This window comes from Oncorhynchus mykiss, chromosome 6 (genome assembly GCF_013265735.2).
Source record: "Oncorhynchus mykiss isolate Arlee chromosome 6, USDA_OmykA_1.1, whole genome shotgun sequence".
In the NCBI taxonomy this organism is placed as follows: domain Eukaryota; kingdom Metazoa; phylum Chordata; class Actinopteri; order Salmoniformes; family Salmonidae; genus Oncorhynchus; species Oncorhynchus mykiss.
Genome location: NC_048570.1, coordinates 16730310 through 16746605, shown reverse-complemented (window position 1 = coordinate 16746605; position 16296 = coordinate 16730310). Strand labels below are relative to the sequence as shown.

The window sequence follows — 16296 nt, the reverse complement described above, 5'->3', positions numbered from 1 at the left end:
TCCAGGTCATCTATAGGTGAAGCCCCTCCTTATCTCAGCTCACTGGTCACCTTAGCAGCACACACACGTAGCACGCACTCCAGCAGGTGTATCTCACTGGTCACCCCCAAAGCCAATTCCCACTTTGGCCGCCTTTCCTTCCAGTTCTCTGCTGCCAATAACTGGAACGAACTGCAAAAATCACTGAAGCTGGAGACTCATATCTCCCTCACTAGCTTTAAGCACCAGCTGTCAGAGCAGCTCACAGATCACTGCACCTGTACATAGACCATCTGTAAATAGCCCATCCAACTACCTCATCCCCATACTGTTATTTATTTTATTTATTTTGCTCCTTTGCACCCCAGTATCTCTACCTGCACACTCCTCTTCTGCACATCTATCACTCCAGTGTTTAATTGCTATATTGTAATTATTTCGCCACAATGGCCTATTTATTGCCTTTACCTCCCTTATCCTACCTCATTTGCACACACTGTATATAGACCTTTTCTATTGTATTATTGACTGCATGTTTGTTTATTCCATGTGTAACTGTGTTGTTTGTGTTGCACTGCTTTGCTTTATCTTGGCCAGGTCGCAGTTGTAAATGAGAACTTGTTCTCAACTAGCCTACCTGGTTAAATAAAGGTGAAATAAATAAATAAAAATTGTTCCTTCCCTAATGCAAAAGCGACTGGCCCTGACAGCTTTGGTATCGAGTTTTACAAAGCTTACTCAGAAAAGGTTACTCCTCTTATGTTCAGGATGTTAAAACACTCTATTGAAACTCACAGACTCCCAGAATCTTTATACTCCGCTAATATCTCCCTAATATTAATGAAAGATAAAGAAGAAACATCTTCATATCGTCCTATTTCCCTCCTCGGATGCGATCAAGGTTTTTACTAAATTACTCGCGAACAGACTAAATAAATGCATTTCGACAGGCAGATTTTCATTTTCCAACGTTAGGCAACTGGTGAATATCATGTATTCCAAACATGACAAAGATTCTAAAGTTGCAATACTTGCACTTGACGCTCAAAAAGCATTTGACCAAGTGGAATGGAACTACATCCTGACAGTGATAAATGAGTTTGGTCTGGGCAAGAGTTTTGTCTCTTGGGTTGAAATAATATATGCGTGCCCGACGGCTTCAGTTCTCACTGATTACAATAAATCACCTCCGTTTTCACTTCAACGTTGCTGCCGCCAGGGATGCCCCTTGAGTCCGTTGCTATTCGCCATTGCTATGGAACCCCTAGCTATCAGGATCAGAAGCCATCCTACCATTGTTCCGCTAAACATAAGAAAGGTTGATCACAGCATCTCGCTCTATGCGGATGATATCATCTTGTTCGTCTCACGCCCCGAAGAGTCACTTCCACCACTGTTGGAGCTCATTGAATCATTTTAGAGAACTCTATGGATACACCAAAAACTGGGATAAAAGCGAATGTATGCCTTTTAAAGGTGACTTAAACCCAGAGTTCCTTAAACATATTCATTTTAAAGTCACAGAAGACAAAATTAAATATTTAGGGGTTGTCATCCCTAAGGACCCTAACTTGATTTATAAAGTGAACTATCTCGACATGATAGAGAAGTTGAAGCGTAACATTGAGAGTGTTGCCTCTATCTATGATTGGCCGTGTTAATGCTATTAAAATGGTTACACTCCCTAGATTCCTGTATCTCTTCAGAATCTGCCTATATTGTTTGAGTAAAGCTTGTTTCAAATCCCTGGATTCTATTATCTTGACTTTTGTGTGGGGATGCAAAGTACACTATATCTCTAAAAAACATAAAATCAAGCCCAAAGAATTAGGGGGCCTGAGTCTGCCAAATATTCAGCATTATTATTGGGCAGCAAATGCTAGAGCACTGGTTTATTAGCAGGATGCATACCCTGGCGTGGTGGATCCCTCCACCCCTTCATGGCTCGCTATTGAACAAGATATGCACAACACCTCTCTTCCAGCACTTCTCTTTTCATCAGCTAAATCCCATACATGTATTCCTGGCAATAACTTTATGCAAAAAATGCATTAAAAACTTAGTATCAAATAAGGAAAGTATTTGGTCTCCCAGAGACCCCTGTCTGTACACCTACTTGCCATAACCATGCTTTCTCCCCCTCACTAACTGACAAGACGTTTTATGCTGGAAGAGGAAGGGCATTACTACTATTGCAGACCTTTACATCAATAAAATTTTTGCCACATTTGCACAGTTGAGGGAAATGTACGACCTCCTGTATCGGACTTCTTCCGATATCTTCAGATAAGAAACTACTTTCGTTTAAATATCCCACATTTTGAGGCAATTACACCTGCCCGCGAATTGTATATTTTCATGAACCTTGCTCCTGGCTCCATGAGTTTGATTTCCAGATTTGTAGATCACTTTACAGCATATTACGCTGTATCCTCACAACATTTGAGGTAGACCTGGGAGGAAAACCTTGGTATGGAGATTACTGATGACTGTTGGGCTGATTGCCTTCGAGATATTCACTTGTGCTCGATAAACTCCTGACACCAACTTAGTGATTCACAGACTACACTATTCCTGTACCAAATTACACTCGTTCTACCCCTTGGTCTCTCCGATATACCCTAAGTGCACATCTGCAGAGGGTACCCTGGGTCACCTCTTCTGGTCATGCCCCAAACTGCACACATTCTGGCAGAATTGTTTAAGTGCTTCTCAGGTGTATACAGCTTCAACCTCAAACCAGCCCTGGACACTGCAGTTTTAGGCAGGTCACCTCATCTAACGACTTTAACCCACTGGGAACAGATACAATATGGCATGGTTATTGCAAAAATAAACATTTTAAGCCTTTGGAATAAGGAGACAGTACCTGTTTTTAAAACCTGGTTAGCTGAAATTACAATTTGAAGTCAGAAGTTTACATACACCTCAGCCAAATACATTTAAACTCAATTAGTATTTGGTAGCATTGCCTTTAAATTGTTTAACTTGGGTCAAATGTTTTGGGTAGCCTTCCACAAGCTTCCCACAATAAGTTGGGTGAATTTTGACCCATTCCTCCTGACAGAGCTGCTGTAACTGGGTCAGGTTTGTAGGCCTCCTTGCTCGCACACGCTTTTTCAGTTCTGCACACAAATGTTCTATAGGATTGAGGTCGGGGCTTTGTGATGGCCACTCCAATACCATGACTTTGTTGTCCTTAAGGCATTTTGCCACAACTTTGGAGATTTATTTTTTTACTTGGGGTCATTGTCCATTTGGAAGACCCATTTGTGACCAAGCTTTAAATTCCTGACTGATGTCTTGAGATGTTGCTTCAATATATCCACATAATCTTCCTCCCTCATGATGTCATTTATTTTGTGAAGTGCACCAGTCCCTCCTGCAGCAAAGCACCCCCACAACATGATGCTGTCACCCCCGTGCTTCACGGTTGGGATGGTGTTCTTCGGCTTGCAAGCCTCCTCCTTTTTCCTCCAAACATAACGATGGTCATTATGGCCAAACAGTTTTTTGTTTCATCAGACCAGAGGACATTTCTCAGAAAAGTATGATCTTTGTCCCCATGTGCAGTTGCAAACCGTATTCTGGCTTTTTTATGGCGGTTTTGGAGCAGTGGCTTCTTCCTTGCTGAGCGGCCTTTCAGGTTATGTCGATATAGGACTTGTTTTACTGTGGATATATATACTGTATGTACCTGTTTCCCCCAGCATCTTCACAAGGTCTTTTGCTGTTGTTCTGGGATTGATTTGCACTTTTCGCACCAAAGTACGTTCAGATTTGTGGAATGGTTGAAAAACGAGTTTTAATGACTCCAACCTAAGTGTATGTAAACTTCCGACTTCAACTGTACATTTGTTAGGATATGGCAGCCCTTTATCGCGTATCTTTCATATGATGATGGGAAACACAACACACAACCTGCAACCAACCCTGATCCACTGTCATTATTTTTAATGCCCAGCATAGTCCTTATACTTTACAGTAGGTCAAATATCAACGAAGCAAGGTGCCAATACCTTAATTCCTTATTTATTTATTTTTCAGTTGAGGGGGTATTCTCAATGTATTGTTTTCTGTCATTATCTGTATGTTTGTAAAACCGAAAATTCATAAATAAAATATGTATAAAAATAAATAAATAATAATACACAATATATATATATATATATATATATATATATATATATATATATATATATATATATACAAAATATACATACAGTGCATTTGGAAAGTATTCAGACCCCTTCCCTTTTTCCACATTTTGTTATGTTACAGCCTTATTCTAAAATGGATGAAATTACTTTCCCCACCTCATCAATCTACACATAATACCCCATAATGACAAAGCAAAAACAGTTTTTTTGAAATGTTTGCAAATTCATAACAAATAAAACAGAAATACCTAATTTACATAAGTATTTAGACCCTTTGCTATGAGACTAGAAATTGGGATCAGGTGTATCCTGTTTCTATTGATCATTTTTGAGATGTTTCTACAAATTGATTGTAGTCCACCTGTGGTAAATTCAATTGATTGGACATGATTTGGAAAGGCCTGGTTTGGCCCGGGGTAGGCCGTCATTGTAAATAAGAATTTGTTCTTAACTGACTTGCCTAGTTAAATAAAGGTTTAATAAAAAATCAATTAAAAAAGGCACACACCTGTCTATATAAGGTCCCATAGTTGACAGTGCCTGTCAGAGCAAAAACCAAACCATGAGGTTGAAGGAATTGTCCGTTGAGCTCCGAGACAGGATTGTGTCGAGGAACAGACCTGGGGAAGGGTACCAAAACATTTCTGCAGCATTGAAGATCCCGAAGAACACAGTGGCCTCCATCATTCTTAAATGGAAGAAGTTTGGAATCACCAAGACTCTTCCTAGAGCTGGCAGGCCCCGCCAAAATGAGCAATCGGGGGAGAAGGGCCTTGGTCAGGGAGCTGAACAGGCAGCGCTGAACAGGCAGTTAACCCGCTGTTCCTAGGCTGTCATTGTAAATATTAATTTGTTCTTAACTGACTTGCCTAGATAAAAAAAGGTAAAATAAAACGTTTACTGGTTTATCCACTTGTCCTTCAGACAAAGAGGTGACTGAAAATGTTGTGTTGTTTGGGCTCCCGAGTGGCGCAGCTATCTCAGTGCAAGAGGTGACACCTGGTTTGAATCCAGGCTGAATCACATCTGGGAGTCCCATAGGGTGGTGCACAATTGGCCCAGCGTCGTCTGTCTTTGGCTAGGGTAGGCCGTCAAGAAAGATGGAAAGATTTGAATTTGATCTTAATCTTAACTGACAACAAAAGTAAAGGGTCTGAATATGGTGCTGTAAATGGCATATTTCACTTTTTTATTTGTTTGCAAAAATGTTGAAAAACCTGTTTTTGGTTTGTCATTATGGGGAAAAAAACTGTCATCCATTTTAGAATAAGGTTGCAACAACAAAATGTGGAAAAAGTCAAGGGGTCTGAATACTTGCCAAGTACACTTTGTATAATGATGTTATAATTTTAGTGACAAATTAATCAAATCCCTAGTTTACCAGGATGACTTTGAATGTTCCTGAGTGGCCAAGTTACAGTTTTGACTTTAATATGCTTGAAAATCTATGGCAAGACTTGGAAATGGCTGTTTAGCAATGATCAACAACCAACTTGACAGAGCATGCATAATTTTTCTAAGACTAATGTGCAATATTGTACAATTCAGGTGTACAATGCTCTTAGAGACTTGCCCAGAAAGACACAGCTGTAATTGCTGCCTAAAATGATTCTAACATTCACACTCAGGGGTGTGAATACTTACGTAAATGATATATTTAAGTTTCTCATTTTCAATAAATTGGCTACAATTTATAAAAACATGTTTTCACTTTGTTATTAATGGGTATTGTTTGTAGAAAATAAGCATATTAATATATTTGGAATTCAGGCTGTAACACAAAATGTGGAATAAGTCAAGGGGTACAAATACTTTCTGAAGGCACTGTAGATTTGCGGTGGCAGGTAGCCTAGTGGTTAGAGTGTTGGGCCACTAACCAAAAGGTTGCCAGATCAAATACCTGACCTGACAAGGCAAACATCTGTTGTTCTTCCCCTGAACAAGGCAGTTAACCCACTGTTCCCCAGTAGGTGGTCATTGTTAATAAGAATTTGTTCTTAACTGACTTGCCTAGTTCATTTTCAGTTGGGTTCCTCTAAGAACCCCACCAACTATTGGGGTCTGTTCAATAAGAAATACCATTAGAGGCATTTTTTATTGCAAGAACCCATATGATTTTAGAAGAACCCATTTTTGAACCCCTAATTTAGATATACGGCTCTGGAAAAAATGAAGAGACCACTGCAAAATTATCAGTTTCTCTGGTTTTACTCTTTATAGGTATGTGTTTAAAAATGTTGCTTTATTCTATAAACTACTGACAACATTTCTCCCAAATTCCAAATAAAAATATTGACATTTAGAGCATTTATTTGCAGAAAATGACAACTGGTCAAAATAACAAAAAGATGAAGTGTTGTTAAATCTCGAATAATGCAAAGAAAATAAGTTCATATTCATTTTTAAACAACACAATGCTAATGTTTTATCTTCAGAAATCAATATTTGGTGGAATAACCCTGATTTTCAATCACAGCTTTAATGCGTCTTGGCATGCCCTCCACCAGTCTTTCACATTTATGTTGGGTTACTTTCTGCCACTCCTGGGGCAAGAATTCAAGCAGCTCGGCTTTGTTTGAAGACTTGTGACCACCCATCTTCCTCTTGATCACGTTCCAGAGGTTTTCAATGGGGTCCAGGTCTGGAGATTGGGCTGTCCATAACAGGGTCTTGATCTGGTGGTCCTCCATCCACACCTTGCTTGACTGGCTGTGTGGCATTGTCCTGCTGGAAAAAAAAACAATCCTCAGAGTTGGGGAATGTTGTCAGAGCAGAAGGAAGCAAGTTTTCTTCCAGGACAACCTTGTACGTGGCTTGATTCATGCGTCCTTCACAAAGACAAATCTGCCCGATTCCAGCCTTGCTGAAGTACCCCCAGATCATCACGGGTAAGTAGTCTGGCTTTCAGTGACTTGCTCAACGCTCTTAACGACTAGGCTACCTGCCGTCATCTGGCGCCACCTGGCGGCAGCAAGTCTAACACACACGTACAGGAATAAATATGAAAAAGGTGGAACTATGGTGTGCCATGCATGGCCAGCCCTTAGATAATAATTTTAAAAAAAGTAATAGCCATACATAAGAATGACCTTTATTGGGAGTCTCCAAGTCCAGTAAAAGACATTGCGCACACCACAAAAAAAGATAATAGCGGTGCTGACTACCTGTAAAAGACTATACAATAAAGAGAGTCGCTAACTTTATATATTCCAGAAATGCACTGGGTAAACCACAAACGTTTCGGGCATTACATTGCCTTCTTCAGTCTTCAAGTACACACAGCCACCAACTCAAATTGTACTCAAAATACTTACAGTTAACAGTGTGTGCCTGCAACCAATCACACGCTCGCAGCCGGTAGGTCACAATCACATGACTACCACTGTTCAGTTAATTTTATCTCAAAGTATAGCCTCGGCTCCCAACCTTCGCTCACGTTTAAAAAGTGTTTTGTTACCAACATAATGGCAACATTAACATTACTGAAGATGAACTGAAAGTCTGTGGCAAAGGCTAAACTGAATGTGATGTATCCTGAACGGTTAAACATAATTGTGGAGTTGCTTTGTGTCCCAGGCTGAGACGTTATATTGATTAATATCTGAATACGCGTGTACGCAATTGAGCATGCGCATATGCAATCCCCTCATAACCGTCACAGTCTTGTTTCTATGCACTTATTCGAAACACAACACTGAACACTGCTGCCAAAGCAGCCCACAGATTTCTACACCTTGAACACACTGCACCATGGACGATTATATGGTAAATATGTATATTTTCATGTTTCAAGTTTCTGCCTCAACAGTTAACCTCAATGTCGTTTTCTGACAGACGTGATATCAAGGGGCCTGCAATGGTTACATTAAAACGTGCCCATTTGTTACAGCATAATTATTAGCTTATGTTTTTGTTTATTTGCATTACTGTAACATGTAAAGTGTTTTTAAGATTTTGGATGCAATGTGCCCCGGATGCTTTGGGACAGTTCTATTTGTGAAGGAAAGAACGTCTGATCTGGAGTTTACACTAAAGAAGGTAACGTTATACAGTCGTGTAGTGGGCACACATTTGATAAGGATTTGCATTGGTTCTTTTTAGAATAGATGTTGACATGCTGATATAATTCTGCCCCCCACAGGTTGAGTGTTTGGATGAAGGCAGAGCCAACCAAGCATACCAGGAGGTGAGATCCTGTAGACCTCTCACAAAACTAGTATTGATACTATGCAAAGTTACTTAATAATCTACGTTGCAATAGTACAGTAGAAAGCCTAGTATATGTCAGCTACTTGATCCACATGTCACCATCTGGCTATTCCATCTGATAGGCCTATCTGTTGACATTTTGGTACACACTGTCACTGTGTCCATCAAAGTCATGTGTTCTTTCCATCAGGCTCATTGTCTGCTGAATGTGAGACATCCCAACATTGTCACGTATAAGAAGTTATTCATTTTTTGGGATGAAAGTGTAAGTTTGTTATTTACAGATGAAGTATATATCCTGTATATGACACATAGGGCAGCAGGTAGACTAGCAGTTAAGAGTGTTGGGCCAGTAACTGAAAGGTTGCTGGTTTGAATCTCAGAGCCGACTAGTTGAAGTTGCTCTGGAAAAGAGTGTCTGCTAAATGACTAAAATGAACATTTACAAATGTTAAAACATGAATGTCAGTCTCATTAAATCATTTTGCCTTCTCAGGTATCTTCTGTCTTTCTTTCAATGGTAATGGACTGCCCATACATGACAACCCTGTCCACTGTGGTCACTTATCACAGACAGGAGGAAAAGAAGATCAACAAAAAGGTCATCAACAACTCAGTAGATATTTCCATCACTAGTTGAACACGTATTAACACATACTGTATGTTATCAACCCCTTAAGCATCGAGGGCAATGAGTGTTGTTTTCCAACCAGGTCATCAAGACATTTTTGGGACAAATGGTGGATGCTTTGGCCTACTTGCACAAACGGAGTATTGCTCACAGGTAACCTGCCCCTCACATTGAAATGTGCTGCCAGGCAAGCCTGTATAGTTTGTGTGAATGAATAGCCTATTGTTTCTAAAAATGATAATTTCAGAGTACAATTTCTCCTTTTTTTTGTAGGAATTTGAAGCCATCAAATATTCTGATCACAAAAGAGGCCAAGTTTGTCATATTTGATTTTGGAACTGCCTCCATCACAGGAGATAGAGTAAAGTTACACAAAAGAGTAAAGGACTGTATGTATAGAATATTTCTTTATTTTATTAAATGGAATTATGTAGTAATTAATAACAGTACAGTTTACTTTGTTTGCTATTTACTGTATCTCTATAGGTGCCAAACGATGGATGGCTCCAGAGAGCCTGACCCATCATCAGATGCCTGAGAAGTCCGACATTTGGTCCCTGGGGTGTGTCCTTCTCGACATGCTGACCTGTCACATGCTTGATGTACGTCTATCACTAACTAGTTACTCTTCATTTACCATAGAGGTGGGATTGATTTGTAGATCAGCATTTCCCAAAACGCTCTCCTCGAGTATCCCATCTATGTACTGTAAATCATTTAATCTAGTCCAGTACTATCGGGGGCGGTAAGTAGCCTAGCTGTTAGAGCATTGGGACAGTAACCATAAAGTTGCTTGTTCGGATCCCCGAGCTGGCAAGGTGGAAAAATTGGCCTTTCCTCCTTTGAGCAAGGCAGTTAACCGACACAACAACTGCTCCCCGGGCGCCGGTGACGTCAATTTAGGCAGCCCCCCGCACCTCTCTGATTCAGGGGTTGGGGGTTGGGTTAAATGCAGACGACACATTTCGGTTGAATGCATTCAGTTGTGCAACTTCCCCAACTTCCCCTACTAGCACACCTGGTTTGACTAGTTGAATAAGGTGTGCTGAAATGAATCAAAGAAGTGGGAAGGCTGATGGTACTGGAAGAGAGGTTTCAGAAACATTACTGACGGTTGGCACCAAACAGAAGAAAGCGGACTGAAACAGGGAACTTGTCCCCCCACCCCCCCAAAAAAAATCCTTGTTTTCCGTTGCAAAACATTTTGCTACAGTGTGGACTAATGAATAAGACCCTGATCTCCCATACACAGGTGGAGGGATCTATCTCTCAGCTGCTAAAGATCAGAGAGGACCAGACATCACTGAACGTCATCGTCCTCAAGGGCCTCCACCAAGTCCTCACTATGATGTTGGACCGCAACCCAAAGACCAGGACCAGCGTGTGGTGAGTAGTGTAGTCGCCCTTGACCAGGGGTGTCAAACTCATTCCACTGAGAGCTGAGTGTCTGCGGGTTTGTTTTTTCCCTTTCAATTAAGACTTCTATAACCAGCCTAGGGGAGTTCCTTAATAATTAGTCACCTTAATTCATCAATCAAGTACAAGGGTGGAGCGAAAACCCGCAGATAATCGGCCCTTCATGCAATGAGTTTGGGACATGTGCCCTAGACTGTCAGCTGTCACAGTTTGGTTGAAATCTGGTTGAGCTCATCACAGAGACATTCCAAAGTTGAAGTCTGGTTGAGCTCTCATCACAGAGACATTCAAAGGTTGAGGTCTGGTTGAGCTCTCATCAGAGACATTTCAATGTATGTATTGTACTTATTAATGGCAATATAAATTAAACTTGAACTTTAGTTCTAGATACAGGGGGGGATAGGATGAACTAGTGTTATGCTATCCCTTCACTAATGTCTTGTGAACAGACTATGTAAACATAAATGGTACCATCTGACAAAATGACACAAGATTTTAGTTCTGGGTCAACTGAGATTATCTCTCCAATAAAGGGAACTGGTGAATGAGGATCTGGTGAAGCATTGTCTGCTGTTGTGTGGCTCCCCTCTACATGCCATGAAGAAAACACTGCCCCCTGGTGTCCATGGGCTGCCATTCCACCAAGGCTTTGACAGTGTGCTCGGTCGGTACTTATTTTTACTGTCCTCCGTTCCCTACTAGTTTTATTAAAATTGTGTATGTTTTTGTACAATACTGTGCGAATGAATGTACCTGTCTAAATTACTGCAGAGGTTAATCCCTATAGCCTACTTGTCCTCAAGAGTTTGCAGTTGTGTTCTGACGAATAGTGGTCCATTGTAATTTGCAGAGTTCATGCAGACCTACAGAGATGTGGAATCTGTCCAGATGTCAGCTCTGTCATACCTGCTGTCTGAGGAAAGGAACGGTAAGGCAGTTTACTTTGCTCATTATGGGCGATATGATCTTTAAAATTCTTATCATACAAATCTAGCCTGGTCCCAGATCTGTTTGTGCTATATAGGTTGGGCTCCCGAGTGGCGCAGTGGTCTAAGGCACTGCATCTCAGTGCAAAAGGCGTCACCACAGTCCCTGGTTTGATTCCAGGCTGTATCACATCTGGCCATGATTGGGAGTCTCATAGGGAGGGCACAATTGGCCCAACATTGTCCGTGTTTGGCCTGGGTGGGCCGTCATTGTAAATAAGAATTTGTTCTTATTGTTCTGACTTGCATAGTTAAATAAAAGGTTAAATAAAAATAGGCAACTCATGGTCCTTGTCATGCCAAACAATCAGATCTGGGACCAGGATATTACAAATGTTCCTTTAGAAAAACATGGCCTCTACTTTAACTTTAAATTGTTATGGTAGTATTCTATAGGGTAACTGACGTTGTTATAGCCGTCACCACTGCCATGCAAAGTCACATGGACTGTGCAGGTGTTCAGCAAAATGGTTGCCAGGTCCTACACCAGCGTTTAATTGCAGGTAGGTGAACACTTGGGGTGGGTTGCACTAATATGGGTTAGATTCCTCTGCCATGTTGGTATTAGGTTTGGTTGTATAGATGACAAGGTTGTCATCTCTCTGCAATACCCTTGAAGTGCTGGGCCAAGCTGGGGATGGCTCCTGTCTGCTTACCAAGGAAGTGATCACCTGTGTCCTGAACGCCGTGCACAGTCACCCTGAGAAAGCACCACTGCTCTCTCATGCCTTTCAGCTTCTCTTCTGTATCTCCGGGGATGGTCAGTAAAACTTTAATAATAGGTAATCTACCATTTTAGATTCAGGTTACCCGGATTTTCCCAAATGCACAGTGTGCTAATACATTCTTTACTTGGGGTTGCACAGTCTGTTTAGCTATCATTCCACACCTTCCCACTCCTTGTCATGCTAAACATGAATTTGGCATATGTCACGGAGTACTATGAGTGAAATATTAGCTATCAGTCTGGTACCCAGGTTAGTGCAAATGGGGGTGCTAAGCCTATTGTTGAGGGTACTTCAGCACTGGCAAGCCCCTCCCTATATTATTACTGACATACCTCCCTTTCATCAGAGCAGGCAGCCAGAGTGGTGCTGGACCTGGACGGTATCAGAGAGGTGCTGAACACACTGAGGAAGTTTCCAGAGGATTGTGACATTGTCGTGCCCTGTTGCAAATGCTTATGGAGCATACTGACACAAAGTGAGAGCTGTCATTGTGTAAATGAAATGATCTGCAATTTCTTGATAATTTGCACACACCACCAGCCAAAGTGTTGTATGTGTGAACAGCATATTGTGCTTTTCCAGGACATTGCCTTGGAGCTGTACCTTTGAAAGATGCTGTGGAGGCTGTGTGTGTGGCAGCAGAGGCACACATGCAGGACAGCACAGTGATGGAGTCTGTGTGTGCAGCCCTGTCGTCCCTGACCCTACAAGGTAGGCTAAGACCTTCAGAATATTAAGGGCGCTTTCACATATCCCCTTATGGCCCAGACCCAGATCCATGCTATAAAGCATGTGTGAAACGCAAACGAACCCTGGCTTAAACAAATCCTGGACCTGCTTGAGTAGCGGGTCCAAGATCCAGGTATTGTGACACGGCAGCGTGAGTTGCATTATTTTATTTTGCCCGTTGTAAATAAGCTAGCTCACTAGCATCATGTAGAATGTGCTTGTTGCTGATTGCACCCTCAAACTGTTATTTTCAGGTATTGTGAAAGCAAAACATGTTCTGTAGAATTCTCACAAACGCTCCAGGAAACCGAACCAGGGTACCGAACCAGGGTACTACATTTTATATGTGAAAACGCCCTAAGTCAAATTATACAAATTAGTCAGAAATGTAGTTTCCACAGCTTGTCTTTGCACATCAGCACACCCAAATTATTGATTCATCACCAGATTGATCGATTGATTGACTAACTGATTGGCGGATTCTCCACTGATAGGTTTATCTGAAGACCAGGACATTGAGGATTCCACCCTTCTGTTGATGCACGCACTCCAAGCACATTTAAAGCATAGCTATGTGGTGAAGTATGCTTTCCTTGCTCTGGACAGTCTTGTCAAAAGCTCAGGTGAGTCAACATAAACATTGAGACTTTATATCAGAACATATGAGAACTGTCCCTGTTCCTCTATTCCTTTTAGAGTTGGCTGCTTTCAGGCTTCTCCTCACCCCCAATGGAGGAAGTGGATTAGCTATTGTCAAGGAAGCAGAACTCCAACACCATGACAACCCAGAGATCGTAGGGAACTTTTGTAGCCTTCTCAGTGCTATGGCCCGTTATGGTTAGTGTACACTCCTCACCTTGAATGTAGTGCTATAATTTTCCCTTCAGAAAACCATAGCCCCTGTATGTGACTGTTTTCCCAGGTGATGTCATACCCGAGTTAGTTGCTGAGAAGATACCAGATGTCTTGGAGCAGATTGAGAGGCAGTTTTCATCAAATAAGGTAAGTCATTGACTGTGCCTAAAAAGCAGTTAATGTAGACTAATATTGATTTTAAGGTATTTATAAACTGGGTGGTTCGAGTCCTGAATGGTGATCGGCTGAAAGCCATGGTATGTAAGACCTTATACCACGGGTATGACAAAATATAACTTTTTACTGTTTTTAATTACGTTGGTAACCAGTTTATAATAGCAATAAGGCACCTCGGGGGTTTGTGGTATATGGCCAATATACCACGGCTAATGGCTATATCCAGGCACTCTGCGTTGCGTCATGCTTAAGAACAGCCCTTAGCCGTGGTATATTGGCCATATACCACACCCCCTCGGGCTTTATTGCTTAATTATAAACTGGATGGTTCAAGCCCTGAATGCTGTTTGGCTGACAGACATGGTATATCAGACCGTATACCACAGGTATGACAAAATATAACTTTTTACTGCTTTAATTACATTTGTAACCAGTTTGTAATAGCAATAAGGCACCTCGTGGGTTTGTGGTATATGGCCACTTCGCATTCTGTTGTGTATAAGAACAGCCCTTAGCTGTGGTATATAGGCCGTATACCACACCCTCTCGTGCCTTAATGATTAAATATAACAAAAGTTACATTTTTTGGGGGGGTTCAGATGTAAGTCTACTACACGTCTGATTCTTATTGCTTTATTGTATAGGTCAGCGCTCTCCAAGTAATTGATCAGCTAAACCTCTAAACAACCTCTCTCTGATCCCACAGGAGATAGCTCAATTGGCAAAACATGCCATCCACAGCACAACAAGCTTTGGAAGAGTCAACACGACAAGCTCAACATAATTCAAAGTGTCACGTTGTGCTTCATGGATTGCTATAGTGACAGTCAAAATGGTGGTTATTTCAGTTGTTTGTTTTTATTATCAGCTGTACTAGTTGCTATACTGTATAGGCCTACATGTCCTAAGAGTAAGCTGTTGGTTATTAAACTTATCCAGAAAAACGTATCACCTTATCTGTTCAACAGTTTTATTGCCTTATCTAGGTGATTTAGCTGTCACATTATCCTAGAAAATGAAAAACATGACATTATTAAAATGATTAAAAGTTATTACATTAGCCAGTGTTATTACATACTGTACCAGTTGAAGATCTTACAGTATAGAGACACATAGGCCAAGTGGTGGGAAAAAGTAATCAATTGTCAAACTTGAGTAAAAGTAAGGATACCTTAAATAGAAAATAATTCAAGTAAAAGTCACCCAGTAAAATACTAAAAGTCTAAATGTATTTGGTTTTAAATATACTTAAGTATCAAAAGTAAATGTCATTTCTAAAATATACTTAAGTAAAAGTATACATTTCTAATTCATTATATTAAGCAAACCAGATGGCACAATTAGTTTTTTTATTTTTATTTAAGGATAGCCAGGGTCACACAAAAAAACAGACAAAATGTATGAACAAAGCATTTATTTAGTGAGTCCACCAGATCAGAGGCGGTACAGATGACCAGAAATGTTCTCTTGATAAGTGTGAACTGGACCATTTCCTGTCCTGCTAAGCATTAAAATGTAATAAGTATTTTTGGGTGTAAGGGAAAATGTATTGAGTAAAAAGTGCATTATTTTCTTTAGGAATGTAGTGATGTAAAAGTTGTCAAAATATAAATAGTAAAGTAGAGACCCAAAAAACTACTTAAGTAGTACTTTAACGTATTTTTACTTAAGTACTTTACACCATTGCATAGGCCTGTATGTAACGATGTTTATTTTGTATTTATATTCTACTGTATTTGTGGTCTACAGCTACAACTTCTGTACAGTGCAATCGGAAAGTATTCAGACCCCTTGACTTTTTCCACATTGTTACGTTACAGCCTTATTCTAAACTTGATTATTGTTTTTTTCTCCCTCAATCTATACACAATACCCCATAATGACAAAGAAAAAACATTTTTTTAGCAATGTTTGCAAATTTATAAATAAAAACTGATATTACATTTACATAAGTATTCAGACCTTTTACTCAGTACTTTGTTGAAGCACCTTTGGCAGCGATAGCCTCAAGTCTGTATTTGGGGAGTTTCTCCCATTTCATCTCTGCAGATCCTCGCAAACTGTCAGGTTGGATTGGGAGTGTCGCTGCACAGCTATTTTCAGGTTTCTCCAGAGATGTTAGATTGGGTTCAAGTCCGGGCTATGGCTGGGCCACTTAAGGACAGTCAGAGACTTGTCTTGAAGCCTCTCCTGCATTGTTTTGGCTGTGTGCTTAAGGTCATTGTCCTGTTGGAATGTGAACCTTCGCCCCAGTCTGAGGTCCGGAGAGCACTGGACCAGGTTTTCATCAAGGATCTCTGTACTTTGCTCTGTTCATCTTTCCCTCGATCCTGACTAGTCTCCCAGTCCCTGCCTCTGAAAAACATCCCCACAGCATAATGCTGCCACCACCATGCTTCACTGTAGGGATGGTGCCAGGTTTCATC

The 16296-nt window shown here is 40.8% G+C and overlaps 1 protein-coding gene across 2 annotated transcripts; it reads left to right on the top strand.

Annotated features, from left to right (window-relative positions):
• The first annotated feature begins 7508 nt into the window (after positions 1-7508).
• LOC110525323 (serine/threonine kinase-like domain-containing protein STKLD1) lies at positions 7509-15817 on the top strand. Of its 2 annotated transcripts, XM_021605345.2 has the most exons (19): positions 7509-7904; positions 8091-8177; positions 8281-8325; positions 8539-8613; positions 8845-8949; positions 9062-9132; positions 9253-9368; positions 9466-9581; positions 10232-10365; positions 10929-11059; positions 11246-11323; positions 11768-11884; positions 12001-12141; positions 12456-12584; positions 12692-12820; positions 13333-13461; positions 13535-13675; positions 13761-13840; positions 14577-15817. In XM_021605345.2, the coding sequence occupies exons 1-19, from the start codon at positions 7890-7892 to the stop codon at positions 14652-14654; spliced, it is 1917 nt and encodes a 638-aa protein (XP_021461020.2). In that variant the 5' UTR covers positions 7509-7889; the 3' UTR covers positions 14655-15817. The 2 variants fall into 2 exon arrangements, with proteins under 2 accessions (XP_021461020.2, XP_021461021.2); XM_021605346.2 differs by lacking the exon at positions 8539-8613.
• The last annotated feature ends 479 nt before the right edge of the window (positions 15818-16296 follow it).